A 24,007-nucleotide genomic window follows, 5' to 3' on the forward strand; every position below is an offset into this window, starting at 1 on the left:
AGAAGTAGAAAGACATACAAAGAAGAGGTTATCCATAGGAGAAGCCACGACGAAGTCTTCGAGCATAGGAAGGTCAAAGGTGTTCCACTCTTGCGCGAGAGGACGTGGTGCGTGTCCCCGCCCGCCAAGAGGATGGAAAAGAATATCCTTAGGCGCAAGAGGACCAGAGGTGGTGTGTGGGCAGAGGACATGGCGCATGTCCTCAATTATCTATCTACGAGGATCTACCCCGGAAACGTGCTAGAGAGAGAGAGGATGGAGTCTTTTCCGGTGATATATGAGCTAGCAACGACTGTCGAGCCATCATCACCAACCACAGGTCCTGCACAAGGCGAGCCAGAGGAAGACAGCAACATGCCCTAATGACAGCAATGTGGTAGCCTTTCCCACCGTCCCAGCGCCAGGCTCCAGGGGAGAGACAAGCGGAGGGAAATGGTAACGTGAGAGGACGTAAGATCAACTAAAGCACAGAGGAGTGGCAGCTCTGTGTACCGTCAGGTTAGCATATACCAACCTATCTGTGGTACACAGACATTACCTGACAAGGGAGTGGCACCGAAATCAAAAAAAGGGTGAAACAAAAGACAGACGTATATCGCTAATGATTATTTGACGAGAAAAAGACCATATTCCAGCCAAAGACAAGAGGTTCAAGGAAGTCTTACTGGTTAAGAGACTGCTGGAGGTTATGAACACGCTTGCTGAAATTTCTGCGACAAAAGACACAACGAAAATGGATAGATATGGTCAAGACAATTGGGGTCGACCCCCTTTTTTTTACAGGATCTCCCTGTAGCTATATTATTCCCAGTATTATTGACACACTTTTTGATGCTTTTATCCCCAGATCATCTTAACATGTATCAAATACCTTTTTCGTTGTTTCTGGTGTTTACAGCTGAGCTTGAGTGATAAGGACTTAACACAGCTTAGAGTTTAATCCCGAACGAGATTTTTGCGTTTACATTTGTAATGCGTCGGTGAAGCGTCCTGCTATCTCTATATACAGTTTACCGACTCTGTGCTAACTCCACACTCAACTGCTCAGCGTCTGTCATGTCTTGTCAACGTTATAGTATATAGGGTGGGAGATAACAAGCTTTCTGTAAAACACACACAGACACAGACACACATACAAGCACACACTACACAATACCCCACAAACCCCCCACAGAACACAGCGCCCTACACCCTCAACACACACACACACACACACACACACACACACACACACACACATCCGCTAATAACTTTAATTAGAGTTGAACAACAAAGACGAGAACGGATGCTACAACGATCTGGTCACTGGTTCCCTGCTTAGGTTTTTATCACGACGCTGGGTCGGGGGCTAGTGTGACGCCCTCCTGGTGTGACGGACGGATGATGTGGCCGAGGCCGGGTGTAACGTGGCCGGGATTGGTGTGACACATGATGTGGTGCTGGGCAGGTGTAACGACGGTGTAGTGACAACCAATCATCAGCCTGTACCGACTGTGGCCACTCCAGGGTCATCAACGTGACCAACTCGTAACGTAACAACGCTAACAGGGACGCTACACTCCTTGGCGGACAGGCTACAAGATTTACGACACTTTTTGCCTGTTTTAAAAACGTGCGCGAAAAGGAGACATTTTCGTGGTTTACGAGTGTTTAGGGAAGAGGGGTGAAGGGAGGAGCATCAGCCGGGGAGGTGAGGGTGGGTGATGAAGAGTGTCAGCTGGGGAGGAGTGGTTATGGATAGGGGGATTGTTGGCTAGAAAGGAGGGTTGATGGAGGAATGTCAGCTGAGAAGGAGGGGTGATAGGAAGGGTGTCAGCTTAGGATGATGAGGAGTCAGCTGGCTTGATTTTGGCTAGGCTCTCATACCCTCAAGGATCCTTCCCTCCGTCGAACTAGACGGTCGTGTAGTCGTGGTAACGTCGTTCACAGTCGTTCCGTCATCATAAAAGGGGTCGTACTTTCATGCTGAAGGTTCGTATCGTCGTTCCCAACATGTCGTGCCGTCGTGCTCAACTGTCGCGCTCCCAGGGTTACCAAGAGTAACTTAAAACCGTGACAGCCTTTGCTGAGGCAGGTGTTGGAGCACATCTGTCTCAGCACCCGCGGGCCAGCTGCTGCCCTGTCGACCACACCATTGCTAATCTAAATAGGCCTACTGCTCCAGGGGTCGGAGGAAAAAATATGGCCGTATCAGTAATGGATTTTCTCTCCCCTCCTTCCGGCCTAACGCTCGCTGTTTTTTATTGGCTGGTCAGGAGGGGAAAAGGAAGGGGTTTGGACAGGGGAAAGTACTGCTGAGAAATGTTAGATGGCTGTAGAGTGCACGGATGTATGGGCGTAAGTTCAACTAAAGCATGTTGATGGTTTGCTGGCTACGTAGTTTTGGTCCCTTATTTATATATTCATGGCAGACTGAGGGTGGGCGTGTGTGTGAGCGTATGTGTGTAGTGATGTTTGTTGATTCATGCTGGACACATGCAAAGCTTAGTTAAGAATTACTCACTGTGGAGGTCGATGGGTGAGTGGAGATTTTTTAAGTGGCTTGAGGCCCTGTGGGAACCAAGCGTGTTCTTGAATGTCGTCTACAGCATGTATCTCTGGTGTCTTCTAGTTTCTGCCATAACCCTAGTGTTGCTCTCCTTAAGCATGTGCCATTTGGTTTAGAATCGTTGATATTGTTCTTCGACATTTTCGAGGTGAGGGTATTTCACATTTGTGGCGAATCGTAGAGCCTTATTCCGTACCGCCTGTATGTAGCTTCAGATGCGTGATTTGGAGGTGAGGTGTTTCAGTCCTGAAGAGTAAGTCATTAAGGGATCATTACCTTTACTAGGGGCAATTTTTACAGAATCTGCACAAGGTAGACGGGCTTATATCTCCTGTGCTTTTATGTCCCGGGACTGAACAGCCCTTCTGGTGACCTATCCTGTTCCCCTCTACGGCTTTTTCGCTGAGTTTCAGTCTTCCTCACAATGATGAATCTCTTAACGCTTGTTCTTATTTTCAAGTCCTCTTCACGAAGTTGTTGTGTCTGGATGCATTTGACTGCACTTAGATGGATGTATTGTTAGAATCGACTTTTTGAGTGGCGTCGTTTGCATAAAAGATGTTTCACGTCCATGTTCCTATGTAGGCCAGGATGAGCGCTAGTGACACGACGCTGCACTAGGGGTGACCCGCCTGGTAAAGGATACTCTGGTGATGATGCAGAGTTGATGGTGACTGCGGCTGCGGGCTAGGGAAACTGTGCAGCATTTTCTGAGAGGTTTCTGACATGCTAAACTGTACGTAGCCCATACCGTAAGCCACTCTATTACACACCTTGATGAGTACAGTTCCGGAGAAACAGATAACGTAAGAGACGCGAAGTATGAAACAGTAGGAAAAGCTTAGGTAACAGTGTTCCCTAGCACTAGATACAAAACAGCATCAGACCCACCAGCCATCTAGGAAATCATAAAACTCAAAGACCGCTTCACCGACACACTGTACCAGACTACGCCCAAGTCCACGGATGGACATATGCCATACACCAACAATGGAAAGATGTGCAACGCCCTCTGCAAGCTCTTTCTCTCTCCCTCCCTCCCTCCCTCTTTCAGCTGTACCAGGGTACAGACCGTCACATAAGCGTCACGCCGACCTGGTTCAGGCGTTGGCGGGTACAGCAGACCTTTATGCAAGCGCCACATACACGTTTAGGTCAGGTACCGTATGGTACAGACTGTCATGTGAACGTCATCCATGCCTGGTTTAGTAACAGTAAGGTACATAGCGTCATATAAACATCAAGCATGCTTGGATCAGGTATTGTAGGGTACAGACCGTCACATGGACTCATCCACATGCCTGAGTCAGGTACAGTAAGGTACAGGTGCTGAAGAGATAAAGTACCGTTAAAGTCCCGCAGGTACGTAGTGCACCACTCGTACCATCCACCCATACGAAGCTTCTGTCTAACAAAGAAGTACTTGACTTGATCTGGGAACTGTCCCTTTGGATTTCCTCTCACACTCGACTCAACCATCAAGGGCTAAACAAGCCTTTCTTTGGCCATTGGTAAGACTAAACCCAAGAATAACAAACAATGATGATTAAGTCAGTGATCATTAGTGATGCCTTCGAGGGCTTTAACTATACCCTGGGGATACTGTGTGACCAGATATCTCTAACATCTAGTATTATGACACACTGTACCACTCTGAGACCAAGCAACTCTAGTATCAAGTAATATGACAAATACTATACCAATGAACACCCCAATGGCAACATATACACGCCACTACACATGATCGAGTGCCAATTCATCAACGAGTTTAGGCTTCCTGGTCTCAGGTTAAATGAACTCTTTGAATACTCTACTGACACTAACGTATTGAAGGACGTTCTCCTCCTTTACCATTGGGATTTACAAGTTCGTATGGAGTGTCTGTAATGCTTAGTCCGAGCTGAAGCATCTGGTGCGGTAAGTCAAGTGATGGAAGTGATGGACTAAAATTTCAGAGGTAACAGCATCGTGACAAACCACAACAGTAACAGTATCGTAGCAACAGTAAGAGAATACAGCAGTAAAAGTCTCGCGGCAACTGTAACTGTAACAGAACACAGCAGTAACAATATCGTGGCAACAGTAACACAGCAGGAGTGGGGGAATGGAATGAGACCCCCTGACTGAGTGGGGCAGATGGTAGACAGGAGGATGGGGCGGTGGGGGGTACATTATCACCAGCAGGAGGGAAGGAATCACACTCACCCTCCCTCCCTATCTACCCTACGCCCATTAACATTCTGTAGTCTGTGGCCTCCACATGGCCAACACTCAGGCTTCCGGCACCCGCCCCCGAGGCACCACCAGGCATTTCCACTCTCCCTGAGAGCGTGGGAGACGTGCAGGGGAGAAGAAAGACTCTACCGAACACCATATTATGCTGCAGAATGATGTCATTGATTGTCGATCCTCGTATCAGGTCGTGGTTATGGGTGTGGTGGCAGCCAAGGCTCTGGTCGGAGCCACGGACGTGGTAGCAGCCAGGGGTCTGGTCGGACATACTCCTGGTAAGACGTGATGGGATCTGTCCCGTTGTTTTACAATTTTTTTTTTTTTTTATCCAAAATCAACTCAAAGTGCATTAGTGACCCCTAACCTTTTAAACTTTTGATCTCAAATTCGATACAGCTCTTCTCAGCAAATCAGAGAGGACTAGGACAATGATGGGTCCTGAAGTAATCCTGCGGAAGCTAAATTATCAATGGACTGACGAGCGGAAAAGTCGCTTACCACAGGGCACCCTAGAACTCCGTTTTGCAGGATGTGCCAGAATACCCTGACGGACTAACACGTACTTCAGGCGTAATGATGAAAGATCAGCACCGTAATGATCATCCGCTAGAGACATGCTCGAGGCTATAACGACCAATCTCGACTTGTTTATGGCTAAGTAATTTCACTTTGAACAATGCGATCACCCTCGGCCCGGTAACAAAGACCCACACAGACGTAAACAAATGTACATAGTATCATATTTCTACATCTTGAATAGTAAATACATTATAGATATTTCAAATTCTATTACCTTATAACAGAAAGTGTTGTGGTGTCCGAGATTTGCCCATTTCTGACGTGCTGCTTTACATCTTTAACTTGTTATTCGTCTGCTTTTCTTCAGCCAGTCCAAACTAGCCCCGCACAGACCACCATACTTCCTCACCTCGCAGCGACCAACAGATAAGAAAGATCTCGCAACAGTGACCGGATCATTTGTTTACGATACCAATATATTCGATAAATTCATGTTAGATGATATATCATTCAGTGCAATGCTCCTAAGTTCAGAAAAGACATTAATTAGCATATTGCGTATTCTCATAATTTTTTTTTTTTTTTTGTGTGTGTGTACGGGAGGATAAATAGAACCGATAGTACGACGGCGCATGCGCGTCTCCGCCCATGAGACGTGTCAACCCAGCACGAATGCTTCTCCAGAAGGTTAGGTCAGGTTACTCAGGCAGGGATACAGCCATGACGCCTCACGGTGTCAGGTTAGGTTCACGTTCGTTAAGTTACGATAAGCCATCTCCTTTACCCCTCCGTTTTCCCTCTCTCACAAAGCCCTCCACACGTACGTCTGGACCTGACGTTGTTAAAGCTCATGTTTCACAACAACCTGGTCGCCTCCGGCGCAAACTATACGTACTGGCAGTTTCCAATCTGGCAGTTATGGTAGTAGTAGCGTTAGATTCCTTCAACTTCACCTTATTGACACAGTTGATAATTACTTAACATTTGTATATGTCATGATATATGATGAGGAAGATACTAGATTACACGGAGAAAGAAAATTGAGTTAGACAAAAGAGAATATTCAGGCGCATCGGTGAGCTTCATCCCGGTCGGAAATGCATAGTCGCGCTGCCCCTTTAACATGGACACAGAAAATGAGGCAATTTCATGTTCCTGCCCAAAGCGGTCACCACCACACCCACTGCTGGTGTGGCACAAAGGGACAATATTTGCAGTGTGGTGTTAACTCCCTTGAGTACGAGGGTACGACCCTTCACTCGAGTCATATACCAGACCATCGTACTAAAGGGTCGAACCGTCGTGTTCTAGTGGCCGAGCCTACCCTCACCCATACATAACCCAGCAGCTCCTGAACACACCGACCCATCTGATAATTTCTCACGCTGCTCTCCACGCCCGTCAAGACGCTGTGTTACTGCTGCAGCTGCCCTATGTTGTAGTTGCTTCATGTTGGTAGTCTAAACGTTACCCTGGTAATGTTGCAACTCACACCTTCCTCACCTTAAACTTAAAAGCTTTTACTTGTGTCTTGAATACAACATGGACCGAAGAGCACCTCGGCAGCTTCGCTCCGTCCTTCTCAACCCTCCCAAAAGCCCAGACGTGACATCTTATAATCATCTTATTTCCAGACCCATTATTGTGAGTCAGGTGAATTTCTCTCCCCTAATGGCGAGGCGTGGAATAAGCGGGATATGTGAGGCGGGAGGCGACAGTTCGGTGTATCAGGACCGGACAACCACCGTCTTTCTAACCCCACACTTATCGGTCACTTCCACCATTATCCCTAACCACGTCACGCCTCGCTCTGCTTCACCTATCTCTTTTTTCGGAAAAAAATTTCTTATTATACTAATATATATATATATATATATATATATATATATATATATATATATATATATATATATATATATATATATATATATATATATATGGTCGCCTTTTCCCGTGTCAATGGGATAACGCCAGGAACAGACGAAGGCTTCATCCGCTTACATCTATTCTTTAGCTGTCATGTGTAATACACCGAAACCACAGCTTCCTCTTCACAACCAGGCCCGACAGACCTTTTCTTGGTTTACCCCGGATGCTTCCCATGTCCTGGTTCAGTCAACTGACAGCACGTCAACCCCTGTATACCACATCGTTCCAATTCACTCTATCCCGTGCGCGCCTTACACTCCCGCACGTTCAGGCCACGATCACTCAAAATCTTTTTCACGTCATCCTTTCAAGTTGGTCTTCCCGTTCTCCTTGTTCCCTTCACTTCTGCCACATATATCTTCTATGTCAACCTTTCCTCGCTCATTCACTCGTACATTATCTTATAATATATACATATATATATATATAGTGTTTTCCATCCTCATTTATGAAATCCTTAACATTATAGTCATGTAAGAGTTCGCTGTCTTCAATGTTTCTTGTTCCACAGTACCTTTTAAGCTTATCAGCTGAGCTGTTGAGTGCTGCTGGTGATCATGCCTGCTGGCACCTCCTCCTTTCCAGCTCAAACGTCTTTCCCCACCAACATTCTCTCTCTCGTGTCTCTACCTTTAGATACACCACGACCAGCACTTTAGTGACTGTCATGTTTGACTCCTTTGGCCCAGGTTGGTGTCATGTTCCTTCTGCGTCATCCACACGTAGGTTGACGGCATTCAGTCCACACACATACAGTCACACGCGTAACACATGACAACACGTAATTCACACTCTTCGCTCTTCTTAACTTTTAATTTTCCCGCCGTGACCGCCTCGCGCCAGCCTTATCTTTTCGCAAAATCTTGTCAAAAGTATGGTCGTCGCCACAAATCCTCCCTCACTACCATACCTCACACTCACTATCTTCTATGTATTAATGTTCTCCGTCCATCTCCAGCGGTTCCTTGTATCTAGCGATAATATCCTGTCTGTCATCTGAGTGAAGCTGGCTGACCTGTGACATACATTCTTCTCGTCCTTGTGTTCCTACATCATAACCTCTGCCTCATGTCTTCCTCATTATTCTGTTTATAGAGCCTATTTTTTGTCCTGTTCCTCCGCTCGCCTCTCATTTCTCCTCTCCTTTTCCGCCCTCTCCTCTCCATTCTCCTCCTCTCCCATCCACTGTCTCCTCCACTGAGTATCATCGTCCGCCGTGCCACCTTTCCCATCGACTAGTCACCCTTCTCCTCCAGTCTCATCCCGCACTCCTCCCTCTTCCACTTCTCCTGTGCTTCCTCCGTTTCTCCTGCCTCACTGCTTTCTCTGTTGCTGGCTGCCTCCCCTCCCCCCTCTCCCTCCCCACCGGAGACCAGGTCCTCCCCCACAGGTCACTGACCTGGGCGGGCCACGTGACAGCCGGCGCGCGAAGGGTTTCCGCCGCTATCTGCCCGCTTATCTCCAGCCTCCTAATTACTTGTCCTGGACCATTCAAGGGCGACAGACTGCAGCCAGCCAGCCAGCCTACCGAGCGGTAGGCTGCCTCATCCTTTAATTGTTGTGTAGGCTCACTCGAGCCAATCATGCCATCATGGACCACTAGTTCCCTCTCCTCCTCCTCCTCCTCCCCACTGCACCAAGGCCAGTTTCCGATTGCCAGCCACATCTTGCCTGAGTAATGAGCCTCCACTTCTTGTTGCTGCTGCGTTGTTATGTCTTGTTGCGGCTGCAGTTGTGATGCACTCCAGCGGGAGCTTTGTTTTATCTCACTGCACCTTCACGCAGCACGTACAACTGTCGCTAAATGCCAGTTACGTTCTTTTCTGTATCAACCGCTACAGCACGTTGGAACGACCCTTGTGTATAATATCCAGGGGTAGCGCGGTCGTGCTCAGGGATCGTGACGTTCTCGAGGGTCGTACCGTCGTGCTCAAGGATGGCAATGACGTGCCGTAGAGCCATGCCCGTCGTAGTCAAGGATCATACCGTCCGTCGTACTCAAGGGCCGTGCCGTCGTGCTCAAGGATTGTACTAAAGGACCGTGTTCAGGGATCGTAACACCGTGCTCAAGGGCTGTGCTAAAGGATCGTTTCATCGTGCTCAAGGGCCGTATCGTCTTGTTCAAAGGTCGTACCGTTGTGCTGAAGGATCGTACCGACATACTCAAGACGCTACAACACCCCAGATCGAATCTTGATAACGGCCAGCCCTCCCACCAACCATTGTTAAGCAGGCATTCTGCCAGCGGTAATTACTCCACTCCACCTACAACCATTGTCCTCACTTCGATAATGTAATCCACCAAGACATAAACTTGGAAAGTAAGATGATCACAAAACATCCCGAGTTCTATTTACCTCGGCCGCCCGTTTTCTGTACCATCCTTTGTCCAGTGTTGGTGAGGGAGGCGGGCTGGCCACCACGACCACCGGTGGTGGTGGTGGTCAGGCAGAAGCGATTTCCTGAGCTGCCGTTGTACCAGCTGGTGTAGCCCGCTTCCTCTGCCTTATCACCTTACCTTATCTACCCTTTCCTCCCATCCCCTTATCTTACCTGATCCATTACCTTAATCATGCAGTGCTTGCTCTCTGTATCAAAAAAATCGCTATAAAACAAAATGAATATAAAGTTGTAAGAGCAGGGTAATGCAATTAATGTGATGGTATTAGTCACTTGTAAGCACGACTGAACGAGCCTTTGACATTAAGGCCTGACCATCATACACAAGGGTCGTACCGTCGTGCTCATGGGTCGCACAGTTGTGCTGAAGGGTTGTAATGTCGTGCTCAAGGGTCGTACGGTCGTGTACAAGGATCGTAATGCTCAAGATGGTACCGTCGTGTTCAAGGATCGTACCGTCGTGCACAAGGATCGTAACGTTGTGCTCAAGGATGGTAACGTCGCATTCAAAGGTTGTACCGTCGTGCTCAAACCTCTGTGGCGACGATCGTGTGGGTACACGGTAATTACCAGAGTGCTCGCCTTTATCCATCACACGGGAAGGGAGCTGGACAAGCACTCTCCGCCCCTCCCCATTCACTCACCGTCAGCTCCGCGCCCTGACTAGGACTCTTAACATTACCCAAATTCCACATCAACAGCCAATTCTACAACAGGTTTGCTAATGAAGACAAAAGAATCTAATGGGACAGCATTCCTTGCTTGTGTTGTTCTTCTCTCAGCAGTACGTACGATACGCGTCAGCTGATACGTGATCCATATAACTAACTTCCCGGGAAGGCGATACACGAAGCCCCGTTGTCCGTCCTCTTACCAGAATTCCCTATCCAGGTGGGCGGCCTGACCCCGCGCACGCCCACTGCCCCGCTCCGCCGCCGCCATCACAGATCCGGACTATCGTCCACCTCGGTAATACAGGGTGACGTAATCCCCGACAGCTGCGGTGGGCTACACTGGTGGTGTATCTACGCGCAGCAACGTCTAACTGAAGTACATGTTGTTTTTGTTGCTACTGTGATGACGAGGGAGTGGGCATGCAGCATCTGGTGTGCGTCGCTCCCTCCCCTAACACACAAACTTGGGGCACCTCACATCCGGGGCATCCACACTCACCACGCCGTCCCAGCTCCTTGCAATATGCTTTTATCTTAACTCACACATCGACCCCCCGCCTCCCACCCTACACTTCTACATGATTAACGATCCCGTAACTCGATCTCTTCTGCAGAAGGGTTAATATTTACGTTTTTCAGCAGCAGGGAGGCGGGAATAACATTATATAAATCTTCATCAATTGAGCGTGGTGAGCTGACATCTGGAGTAGAAACTGATGCCTGTGTTTTGGTTGAGGTCATTCACCCCGAGCGGCCTCAAGTCTACGGAGCCAGGCTGCCACCGTTGAACTACACCTCCAACTTTCCTTAACCTAATTTCTTATTTGTTGACTGGATCGTGTGTGTTCTGTCCTGGTTAGACTGGTGATCGTATCTTCCCACGAGGAAATTACTGCTAATTTTCTTCACAAAACATGCAGAAAAGTTGTGCAGTAAATAGCCTGAGTGGTGGTGGAACTGCAATACTTGTCTGCAAATAACATGCTTCAAAGGCTGGGGAATATTGCCATTTCACGTTCTAGTTTAGTTAGGAGTGACGATCGATATTTTCAGTTAGTCCGCTACATGTCTAAGACCCCATGCGGGTATCTAGCAGTCTTAGGACAGCTTAACTTATCCTGACGAGTCTCACACTGTCCCTGGGGATGGAGGGTTGATGCAGGTATTTCCTTTCATGCGGGAGTCCTTGTGTTCAGGACAGTTACCACGTGGTGTCAAGCCGCATTCGGCTGCCCAGCCACTATAAAAAAATCCTTCCGGAAATGACAGGGACAAACACTCACATCTTTATAGATAAAGACATCGTTAGGAAATATCAGTATTTACGACCAATCTGTATTACTACATTTTTGCTATGTCGAGAGGGTGTCACCAATGAACGTGAGCATCATAATGCTGTGTGTCAGGAAGTCTTCCTCACTCTGCGCCTGAGAGACGCATACACCGCTTACCAGGGCTTGCTGCATCCCCCAGGCTCTACGTACCAGACGTACGAAGTTTCTTCGTACACCGTTCACACGTATGTTGCTGTACACCATATGTAAAACTAATCCCTGTCATTTAAAGGATCTTATTTACTTTTTAGACAACTCAGCTGCAGTAGATTAAAAGATATCACATCTGCGATTAGTAACTTTCGTGCCAGTGTTGGTAATATGCAACAACAGCATCACCCATATATTGAATATGATATGTACTCATATATTTACTCATTATACATATGCAAGTGTTACACATGATGGTCAAACTCATTGGTAATCACGTCATATCCTTTACTCTAACGCACACTGTTGTGCTGTACGATGAGTTGGGCTGCAGTGACTGTGAGAGCGTGGGTCGTCCGGACCAGTGACTCACATGTCCGGCAGTGTATTACAAGAAGCCATCCTGACGACAGTGAATACAAGAACTCTCCTTCACAGTGCCTCGCTGGAGATCTTTCATTGGAAAAGTTCGACTGACATGAGGGAGCCATCATTACTGTCGGTGCTTGGTGATGTTGTACGTCAGACTGGCATGAGTGCCCCTGTGGTCACACCGGTGCACTGCAGTTTCTTTAAATTTTATGAATTTTGATTTCTAACAGCAGTGACATATGAAATCACTGATATTCGAAACCAGAAGGAGCAAAAGACCCAAACTGTAAGTACCAAAGTAACGTGTCTTATTTTCTGTAGAGTAGGTTCAAATATTGTTCATGCTACCTACCTCAAACTTAAAGTTCCAACATGTGAAAAAATTAAAAGCTACATACCGTGGACTTGGGTTCTGGTACATGTGTAAGGGGTCAGGGCCGTGTGAGGCCCCCTGCAGAGTCTAGGGGCAGCAACCTGCTGTGGATCCCGCGGGAGAAGACCGTGATCACTCCTGCAGTTTGTCAAGGAACTGATGGTGTCACGAGAGATGTACCAATGCGGTGCTGACGATGTAATGACAAATGAAACTCGTACAATGCTGTCGTGAAACGAAACGAAACAAAAATTAGATTAACGAACTGTACGAACGAAATGGGTAGCCAGCGACTACAAATTTAGAATTCAAAGTAATTGATACCTTCAGCTTGGCTGTCATTGAAAAACCATGTCTTTCTACACTAATTAGGCAGGTGTAGACTTTGAAAATAAACTCGACAACCTCTCTTCCCTGTTTCTTTACAAATTATATCGAATTACCAATTTATTTTACTCTCTCTCTCTCTCTCTCTCTCTCTCTCTCTCTCTCTCTCTATATATATATATATATATATATATATATATATATATATATATATATATATATATATATATATATCGCACACCTCGTGAAGAGCAGATTTCGGGTATGTTTCTGTTACCCCAGTAACTAGCGGGACGTCGGTCAGTCGGGTATACCCGTGCAAGATCTGTTTAAATCTCCAGAGCGTCGCTTTGAAGTCCCTCCCTGTGAAATTCAGCACGAGACTGAACGCCTGATCGTCAATCACTAAGCAGTTCGCTCAGCACCGTCCTATGGGCAGACTTGAATCTGTTCGCTGAGAATGCCTAGCATTCTCGAAGTAACTTGGTTGAGGTCACAGGGTTCGAATGCTTGTCCCATCATGGTAGAAGATGGGGTAGAAGAGCCTGCGCTCACAGAGATGTTTGTGATGAAAGATTTATTGTTTACCATACCAACCGTTGACTCGAGGATTTATGAGGTCCATATACCTAATCATGCAGTTGAAGAGACAACCCAGCACCAATATCGTCAAGAATGCAACACCCATGAGCTGAGTATGTCAGTTTTGTGGGTGTAAGTCGGTGTTTCCATAGTCCAGGTCAGTCGCTTGAGGGTTGACACATGCTGGGACGAAAGGTTCCTGCCCTCTCACAGCATACAAACCCCCGCGTGTACGTTTACTCTGCCAGCGATTGTGGAGATAAAAAAAAAAAAAGTGGGTTCAGTGTGTTTTCCCTTGACGTGTCGTGCATTTACTGATGATATTCAATATTCAAAATTTTATTCTCAAGAGATAAGGGAACTTATTCTTAACAGATAATTTTAGCTTCACTCGGTTGAAGTTAAAAGTATTCAGATATGTTTGAGTGGAAGGAAACACATGGTCAGAAACGAAATTATACTTCATAACGAAAGAGAAAAAAAAAATCACTAAAAATTCATATTTTGATAAAACTCGATTTTTAAAAATCATCCATTCGTATCTAGTTGCATCTGCCAATTGCTTGTTTTATTACTTGAACAAAAGGAAGAACGATATTCACCCAGTTTGCATCATGGTTAACTCAGCAAATATGAGAAGGACTCAACAGAAAAGTAGTTGATACGGACTCCGGAAACGTTCCAAGATTATCTCTCTGGTCTCTGACAGATAGACCTCATCTTACTGACAAATGTCATGTTGGCCTTTTTTCATCATTTTGTCTCGCTCAAAAAATATTTCTTAGGAAATCACTCAGTCTATCATCACCACAGACTAAGCAAAATCTGTCATCTGACGTGTACCATTGACGATAAATATACAGAGCTTCAACAAACGGTGTTTGGTGATGCCTCTAGACAGCACGGTGTAAAAGAGTGACTCCTGCGTCCAGGTAGGTTTGTTGTGGACTCAGGACATCAGCAGTGAAACCCACACACCTGGAGGGCGTTTGGTGACCTACGATGCCGGTAAGCACTACGTGTTTAGCTGTACGATGACCGGCAGTCCGGCTGGCGCTGCTGAGTTCGTCCTCTGCTTGCACCAGATTCGTAAAATGTACGACCTTCCGTGTTTTTTTTTCTTTTTTTTTTTTTAATGGAGCCTTTTGTTTCGTGACCTAGAAGTGCGTGTGTGGGGTGGAGCTTCTGGCAGAGAAAGAGAGATGACTTACCTTTTACATTACCTCGATTATGGCTCTTCTCTTGCCGCTAGTACATAATATATACACCACTGAATACTGCAGCTCTATTTTTTCAAATCATATTTGAGCTGCTTTTAACCTGGTGAAGTCTAAGGGGTCTTCACAGCCTGGGCTGAGTCCAGACTGCTTCTCAGTTTACAGATTTGACTGTAAACATGAAAGACGAATTCGAGGTTGTGATAACTTTTCAATTTGTCTCTGATATGTCGCTCATTTAGCATCAATAACCCTATGATTAATTATGCCTTATGTATTGATTAATCGCCCAACAATTGTCGCTGAACTTTGCGAATCGTGAAGAAAACACTGAATGACGCACGACAGTTCCGGAAATTAATTATTTTTTCGTTATTCGAAAGTACAAATGAATTTTGTTAGAGAGTTCATGTCGATTAAAGGGCATGTGAAGCAGTAATGGGAAACCATGGAAAGGTCTGTGGGACCTGGTTGTGGATAAGGAACTGTGGTTTCATTTCATTACACATGACACAGTAAATTGATATGAGCGAGTGCAACCTTACTCCGTCTGTTCCTCGCGCTACATCGCAAACGCAGGAAACGGTGATCAAGTATGAAAAATATTAAATATCTTGAAATGTATATAATTACAATGCTTATGGCTTTTACTCAACAAACATGATATATATATATATATATATATATATATATATATATATATATATATATATATATATATATATATATATATATGATCATCCACTGCACGGTTTCATGCCGTCATTCATAAATGTAATGCCATTTCATGCACATACACGAGCCTTGGTTATAATAGCCTGGCCTTTGACCTGATCCTTAAGGCGTCGGTCAAAGGCTAGGCAACCAAGCCTCAGAATGGTCGTGCTCCAGGGGTTAAAGGTCAGCAGACCTGCCTTGCCATATATAGCAGGGTAAGTGAACAGCAAATGACTTGTAACAAGTTATCCATTCACTCAACATCCTTACTAACTGATCAGCCGGACATTCACTCAACATCCTTACTCACTGGTCAGCTGAACATTCACTTAACATCCTTACTCACTGGTCAGCTGGACATTCACTCAACAGCCTTACTCACTGATCAACCGGACATTCACTCAACAGCCTTACTCACTGGTCAGCCGGACATTCACTCATCTGCCCCACTCCCGGTTTATTACTAACCATGTCTACTGCCTCGATAGAATCTTAACTGCTTCGTTTTCCGAATTTTCTTTCATTTTTCAGTGTTGGAAAAAATTATGAAGTAATATGAAATAAAGATGAAAGAAAAGCTGAAAAGGAAAATAGCAAAAATGCAATCATAAGCAACTGGAGAAGTATGTAGTACAGAAAGTAAGGGCAATTGACCAGCCTTAACAGTTAGCTCAGGTACTTGAACACGACAACAACATGCCAAACGCCCATATCCTCACGCTCAAGGACCATACCATTGTTGCTTCAGGGTCAAATTCATGTTCACAGACCATACATCATCGAGGTCAAGGGTCCTATCGTATGGCCTCGAATGGTGGACCTGGAAACCTTCCTGAGTGCTGCAGGGGCTTCATAACGATAAAAGAGACTCCGGAGCTGGAAGATAATATATATATATATATATATATATATATATATATATATATATATATATATATATATATATATATATATATATATATATATATATATATTCCTATGAGTCCACGGGGAAAAATGAAACGCGTTAAGTTCCCAAGTGCACTTTCGTGTAATAATCACATCATCAGGGGAGACACAAGAGAGAAATATAACAGTCAGTTGATATACATCGAACACCCCACGAACTTTATTTAAACCTTTCGTCATACTGCAGAATGTGCCTGACAACCATGGGAAACCACAGACTCTGCTCGACATGACGCACCACACGGTGAAGGTGTTGACTGGTTGGTTACAGGTTCCAATTGTCGTCAGAAACAGTTCCATGTGTCACTTACGGACATACAGCCACCATTACGATGGCTGTTAACTAGTATCACTGCCTCACTATACATGCATATGCCTGGAATTAGTTATTTGTACTATATAAAAAGATTTCTATAATCACTGGACCACATGTCTTGGAATTTTCTTTAATTATCACGACCTTTTGTCAATAGGGAAAAACCTAGTACCACAGGGAAAATTTGAAGTTAGGAATGACAAATCGTGTGAATTACATGTTGTCGAGTGTTATATGTGAGATGGACAGCGTGTGTGTTTGGGGACTGAATGCCAGCAATGCACTTGATTGTAAGGCGTCGGCAGGCATCCGTGGTGAAGCGATTAGCATTTCTGATTACGACGCATTCACGGCCGTCCAGGTTCAAATCCTGGTCGCGGAAGTCGTCTAATAATTAATATATACATAAGAAGAACCTGGGCCAAGGGGAGGAACTTGACAATCACTGTGGTACTAGTTTACTGCACTGCTGGCACTAACCTTTTCTATATATAGCAGATATACAATATAAAGTCCGTCAGATATACGGATGAAAAGTGTCCGGAGCAATATAACGCCGATGAAATGAGGAACTGTTTGAACCAGTGTCAGTAATGTTAGGTATGTTCATCCCATCAGCCAGGGACGGAGATCAGATGAGTTAATGGGGCGTAGCTAAAGTTGGGAGAAGGTGCATCATGGAAGCCACCAGAGTCATATGACCCATCAGAACTTCCTGGTGCCCACCAGAACCTCCAAGCACTGTTTCTTGCCACTCACCAGAGCCTCCTTGTGTCCACTAGGGCCTTGTGGCACACACCAAAGCCTCCTCGCCCTTACCAGTCTTTAACTTAACCCAACTGGAAACTGAGAGGAGCGACATGACTGACACGACGCGATTGGGAACTATGGTAATAAAAGCGACTCGACCGATATGATATAGCTGGGGACTGGAGTAGTAGCGACTTGACAGGGAACTGTTGTAATAGTAGCGACTTGACAGGCACGACACGACTGAGTATTCAATGAGTCCTAACTCTTCCTTATTCGGATGTCTGACTTCCCACTCATGCCCTTGTGTGGACAGTAAATTCCTTAGAGTTGATCCGTGACCCGCACACGTGGTTTTCTTCCTTGTATCAACAATGTTTGGAGCTACTGCTGCGTTTATTGTCTGATGTTTCGAGTTATTCGTCTTGCCAGGGTGTTAGTAGTACTGATGACAGTACAGTTACCTTGTCGGTACTGTGTGGGAGTGTAAAGGCGGGTGGTCGAGAGGGTATCAGCACAGGATTGTCTTACATAAGGTGCGAAATCTCCCACCACACCGTGCACGTCATATCCCCCAGCCTGGTCTGTTCCTCCCCTCCAACCACCGTTCTTACAGACCCTTGGTTACCCAGTGGCAAGGTAACGTCAGGGTAAACAAGTCGCTAAAGAGAATAGATGGAAGAGAAGAGCTTAAAACGGGTCCCCATGAGGGAGTGAGAACTGTGGAAGGCTGCAAGGACAAAAGAGGTAACCATGGTAACGGTTTCCAGGCAGAGGTCTTGATAACATCAACGCGACGCTACGACACATAAGCACAACATTACAACCATTAAGCATGAAGCACGACTCTAGGATATGATGGTCTAGCCTTACAACTGACTCTTTATAACGAGTCCCGTCAAGGTCTAGGCCACCAAGCTCGAATTATACCGGCGTGCTCAAGGGTCGTTATACCGTCGCAATCGAGAGTCGTGTTTAAGGATTTAATAATCTGACTTACAAGGAAGCCAGATTTGAACAATTTTCACCTTTGGATCACCTTCCTGTTGACTGCCTGGATATGCTTTTTTTTTTTTTTGCCTGATCTGATATATATATATATATATATATATATATATATATATATATATATATATATATATATATATATGTATATATATATATATATATATATATATATATATATATATATATATATATATATATATATATATATATATATGGCGCGGGGGGCGGCGGCAAAGCAAAGTGAATAAATAGATAAATATATATAGGGGAGAAAGAATACTTCCCACGTATTCCCTGCATGTCGTAGAAGGCGACTAAAAGGGAAGGGAGCGGGGGGCTGGAAATCCTCCCCTCTCATTTTTTTTTAAATTTTCCAAAAGAAGGAACAGAGAAGGGGGCCATATGAGGATATTCCCTCAAAGGCCCAGTCCTCTGTTCTTAACGCTACCTCGCTAATGCGGGAAATGGCGAATAGTATGAAAAAAAAAAAAAGTGTGTGTGTGTGTATATATATATATATATATATATATATATATATATATATATATATATATATATATATATATATATATATATGATTATAAAGTCGCGCTCAAGAATCGTACCATATTGCATAAGAATATCGTACTGTCGTGTGGAAGATCGTGTGTGTGTCAGGCAAGGAGGCTCAGAGCCAATGTCTTAAGCCGTGCAGTGTTTGCCACTTCAGTACCCTGCCTTCATGCTTGACCTACTACCAAAGCCCCTTCATCTCCTGCAAATAATTAAAGATGTAATGAGAAGCACCGCTGTATCCATGTCAATCTTACTGAATAGTTCTGTGATCATGAATCCACCACATTAGCTCCGGACCTCACAACTCGGCTAGGATATCAATGAGTGTTGTAGTCAACCAAAGCTGGGTATCCATACGAATGCTGTACGGTACTGTCAACCAAACCAGTGCAGCCAATGGCCCTGCTATAGAGTAATATCAGCCAAACTAGTGTATCAGTACTGCACTTTACCATCACTAGTCCACGACTTCCATGCGAGTGTTTGAACTATTCAGTATGTCAGGCAAACCAGGTGCCCACCCCCCCCCCCCCCCATTCACTGTCGTATGACCAAATCAGTGCATCTTTGTCAATGATGTGCCATCAAGCAAGTGGTAATTTCTGTGCAGTATTGATGTATACTAGAGACTTGTGTGCACTCATTTAGGACTGATGTCAAATGACTCGAGGCATCATATACTTGTCCCTGTCGGTGGCAGGAAGCTAACGGTGTTTCCCCGCCTCCAGAGATGGGTCAGCGTGCCGAGCCCTCCAACAGCTGAGAGGGGCTGTGGAGAAGGAATCAATGGCGCCCTCGTTGGGGTGTGGGCGTGATGGGGGCGGCGGCCGCCCGCTCATGGCGCGCCTACCATACTCCCACCACAACCAGCTCCTCACTCTTGCGGATCTGCTAGATGGCTGCCCAGAGGCCGACCCCTTCGCTTACCAAGGTATGTGCTTCATATATACCATGTCACACACACACACACACACACACGTGGGTGCGGTAGTTGGCGTTGCAAACCACGAATTTCGAACGCCCTTCTTCAAGTCCCAGACCTTGTAAAGCAGAAGGCTCCTCCCCACCCACCACTACAGATGGAGACAGGACAGTACAGCAGAAGTCTCCTCCCCCACCCACCACTATAGATGGAGACAGGACAGTAAAGCAGAAGGCTCCTCCCCCACCCACCACCTCTGGCATTGGTGGTCAGTTAAATGAGAAACAGGAGAGTTCATATATTATTTTCATGGATGAACCATTACTAGAGTTGTGGCTAACCAATACAATTCCATCTCAAGTAAGTTAGAAGTTAAAAACCCCAGAGTTAGTTGCACGTATACGAGTACCTGTAACTCATGGCTCGATAGAGTTCAGCCAGGGCCAAGGTTTATTTGCAGGTTAATCAAATACAAAAATTTTGCTAAATTTGAATGTAAAAAGATTTTCAGGAGTTAACCAGAGCCAAAGTTGTTAGGCAAACTGCTAGAAATTGTTAAGAATACATTATTGCCAGTGAGTAGTGCCAGAGGTCAATGCTAATGTTTTCCTTGAAGATTACGCATGGCCAGTTTGTCCGAGGTAAGCCAGTACCAAGATCGTTTGAGTGCAACACAAATAAGTTTTTTTTTTTTTCTAAATTTATCATTTTGAATGAACATGCTATTTCTTTTTAAATGGTAAGAATAAGATTGGTCAAAGTAAAATTGAGACAGGAGACAGCTGAGAAGTTAAAAGATGTTTGGTTTACCGAGGTGGGTTGAAGTATTTGTCATCCCTGCATATGCTTTCAGCATTAGATTGGACTGAATCACTTTAGTGCGGATCGTATCTAACTTAGAATCGAAAATAAAAGTATGACCCTTGAGTATGGTGGTATAATGTGTGGAATGAACATTCACAAGACCCTTAAGGACCAGACCTAGGGCCTCCGAGAGGAATTTTATTAGGGGGTTCAAAGTTTCTTTCGGGTCCCCTTCCCTTCTCCATTGGTCATCCTGTTTTTATCCACCACGGTTTTATGCTATATACTTTAAAAATATTCTGTGTAGGCTCACACGAATGTGAATATGCAAACATTTTCTGAGATCCCAGGAAATTCCCGGGCCCCCTTTTGGACCCCGGGCCCGGGTACGAGTACAATGTACCCGCCTTTCAGAAGCCCTGGACCATATCATTGGCTAGGTCAACATACTCTAAAATGTTACATCACGCACGAGGGTAATGCCGTTGCATTTAAGGGTCTTAATGTCATGATTGAGATGTTAAATGACTGTATTCCCGTGTGTCAGAGTTCTGAAACTTCTCATTGCAAATTAAGTTTCTGGGGAAGGCTCAGGCTTGATCAGTAGCAGTTGGTTGTAAGATTTGGTAACAGTGTAGGTAGGAACAGTTTGTTGAACAAAGTAGTCAGTAATCGATCATTTGTTCACTCTTGTTGTGAGGTCAGTTTACAATTACAATAGGCTGTCAAAATATTCCCTTCAGCTTTACATAAATAGTTTTACATTAGAAGTAAATAGTCATTTGTTTATTTCCATGGCTGTTTAACTTTCTGACTTACCAACCTTTATTGACATCAAAAGTAAATAGTCATTTGTTTACTCCCATGGCTGTTTAACTTTCTGACTTACCGACCTTTATGTCAAGTTAGGACGAAACTTCTTTTACATTCTCTACAGATCAGCTTGCCCAAGCATAACACCTTTGTAATATTTACATCATCGCTATTCCCTAATGAGTTATCATCCGCTGCATGCTGCATTCTTTACGTCTCCCTTACTACTTTCATCTGTCATTTACCGGAAAATACTTAACGAGAAGTATTAATAAGAAACTGGGCTTCACTGACAGTGATAAGACCAATGCTGTGTTCAATTACTTGTAATTTCTCAGGAGCGATATTACAGATGTCAAAAAAATTGTGGGTCATTGGAGATGCCTTTACACCATATTATCATTGTACATGATATGCAACTCTAACCTCAGATGACTTAAAAACCTCAACTGTGTTTACTACATACTCTAATTTGAATATAAAGGATGCTCAAATATTTTCATTTTTCTTCTTTCCTCAGATACCAAAGTCAAAAGCTTATCGAAATGCCGGGGATGCGACAGCTTCACGATATGCAGTCTGCTCTTTGGATACGAGGAGCAGGAAAATTCGATAGAAATAGAGGTATGTTTGTGATGCCTGAATGCAAACCTCTAGACTGTGGTACATAACATGGCACTGTGGTGCCCTAACACATATATGTCAATGGACTGAATCAGGGCATGTGAAACTTCTGAGGTAAACCATGGAAGGGTCTGTGGGATCTGGATTTGGATAGGGAGCTGTGGTTTCGGTGCATCGCACATGACAAAAGCTAGAGACTGCGCGTGAACGATGTGGCCCTTTTTGCCAGTTTTCCCGGCGCTACCTCGCTGAAGCAGGGGGTAGCGATGCTGTTTCCTGTGGGGCATGGTAGCACCAGGATGGATGAAGGCAAGCAAGTATGAATATGTACATGTGTATATATATGTATATGTCCGTGTATATGTATGTATATGTGTATAAGTTGATATGTATATGCATGTGTGGGCGATTATGTGTATATGAGTGGATGGGCCATTGTTCGTCTGTTTCCTGGCGCTACCTCACTGACGCGGTGAACGGCGATCAAGTATAATTACAAATATAAATGATTACAACTGTGAAGGCTTAACTAAAAAAATCATATATATATATATATATATATATATATATATATATATATATATATATATATATATATATATATATATATATTTCTTTCATACTATTCGCCATTTCCCGCATCAACGAGGTAGCGTTAAGAACAGAGGACTGGGCCTTTGAGGGAATATCCTCACCTGGCCCCCTTCTCTGTTCCTCCTTTTGGAAAATTAAAAAAAAATGAGAGGGGAGGATTTCCAGCCACCCGCTCCCTCCCCTTTTAGTTGCCTTCTACGACATGCAGGGAATACGTGGGAAGTATTCTTTCTCCCCTATCCCCAGGAATAATATATATATATATATATATATATATATATATATATATATATATATATATATATATGTAAAGAGAAAGATCAGTCCTTACACACCATTCAAACTTACCTCCCAATTGACTTGACCCTCAACCCTAGTGTACCTAATAACCTTGCTCTTATTCACATTCACTCTTAACTTTCTTCTTTCACACACTTTACCAAACTCAGTCACCAGCTTCTGCAGTTTCTCACATGAATCAGCCACCAGCGCTGTATCATCAGCGAACAACAACTGACTCACTTCCCAAGCTCTCTCATCCCCAACAGACTTCATACTTGCCCCTCTTTCCAAAACTCTTGCATTCACCTCCCTAACAACCCCATCCATAAACAAATTAAACAACCATGGAGACATCATACACCTCTGCCGCAAACCTACATTCACTGAGAACCAATCACTTTCCTCTCTTCCTACACGTACACATGCCTTACATCCTCAATAAAAACTTTTCACTGCTTCTAACAACTTGCCTCCCACACCATATTTTCTTAATACCTTCCACAGAGCATCTCTATCAACTCTATCATATGCCTTCTCCAGATCCATAAATGCTACATACAAATCCATTTGCTTTTCTAAGTATTTCTCACATACATTCTTCAAAGCAAACATCTGATCCACACATCCTCTACCACTTCTGAAACCACACTGCTCTTCCACAATCTGATGCTCTGTACATGCCTTCACCCTCTCAATCAATACCCTCCCATATAATTTACCAGGAATACTCAACAAACTTATACCTCTGTAATTTGAGCACTCACTCTTATAGCCCTTTGCCTTTGCACAGTGGCACTATGCACGCATTCCGCCAATCCTCAGGCACCTCACCATGAGTCATACATACATTAAATAACCTTGCCAACCAGTCAATAATACAGTCACCCCCTTTTTTAATATATATATATATATATATATATATATATATATATATATATATATATTATCCCTGGGGATAGGGGAGAAAGAATACTTCCCACATATTCCCTGCGTGTTGTAGAAGGCGACTAAAAGGGG

At 44.5% G+C, this 24,007-nt stretch overlaps 1 protein-coding gene and 1 long non-coding RNA gene across 3 annotated transcripts in view; one reads left to right on the forward strand and one right to left on the reverse strand.

The window, feature by feature from the left end:
* The window catches only part of LOC139757080 (uncharacterized), a 113,550-nt gene extending 107,843 nt beyond the window's left edge, over positions 1-5,707 (reverse strand). Inside the window, exon 1 of the long non-coding RNA XR_011714494.1 lies at positions 5,574-5,707. This is a non-coding gene — a long non-coding RNA (uncharacterized lncRNA). The remainder of the gene's footprint in view (positions 1-5,573) is intronic.
* The window catches only part of LOC139757078 (uncharacterized), a 130,285-nt gene that overhangs the window by 90,316 nt on the left and 15,962 nt on the right, over positions 1-24,007 (forward strand). The window contains exons 1-3 of one of the 2 annotated variants that reach the window (XM_071677129.1): positions 12,161-12,444; positions 19,680-19,882; positions 22,011-22,114. In XM_071677129.1, coding sequence (XP_071533230.1) covers positions 12,398-12,444; positions 19,680-19,882; positions 22,011-22,114 — 354 coding nt within the window. In that variant the 5' untranslated portion in view covers positions 12,161-12,397. Of the gene's footprint in view, positions 1-12,160; positions 12,445-19,679; positions 19,883-22,010; positions 22,115-24,007 lie in introns of those variants that run through there. The other variant, XM_071677128.1, reaches the window with a different exon arrangement.

Source organism: Panulirus ornatus, chromosome 24 (genome assembly GCF_036320965.1).
Source record: "Panulirus ornatus isolate Po-2019 chromosome 24, ASM3632096v1, whole genome shotgun sequence".
Taxonomy (NCBI): domain Eukaryota; kingdom Metazoa; phylum Arthropoda; class Malacostraca; order Decapoda; family Palinuridae; genus Panulirus; species Panulirus ornatus.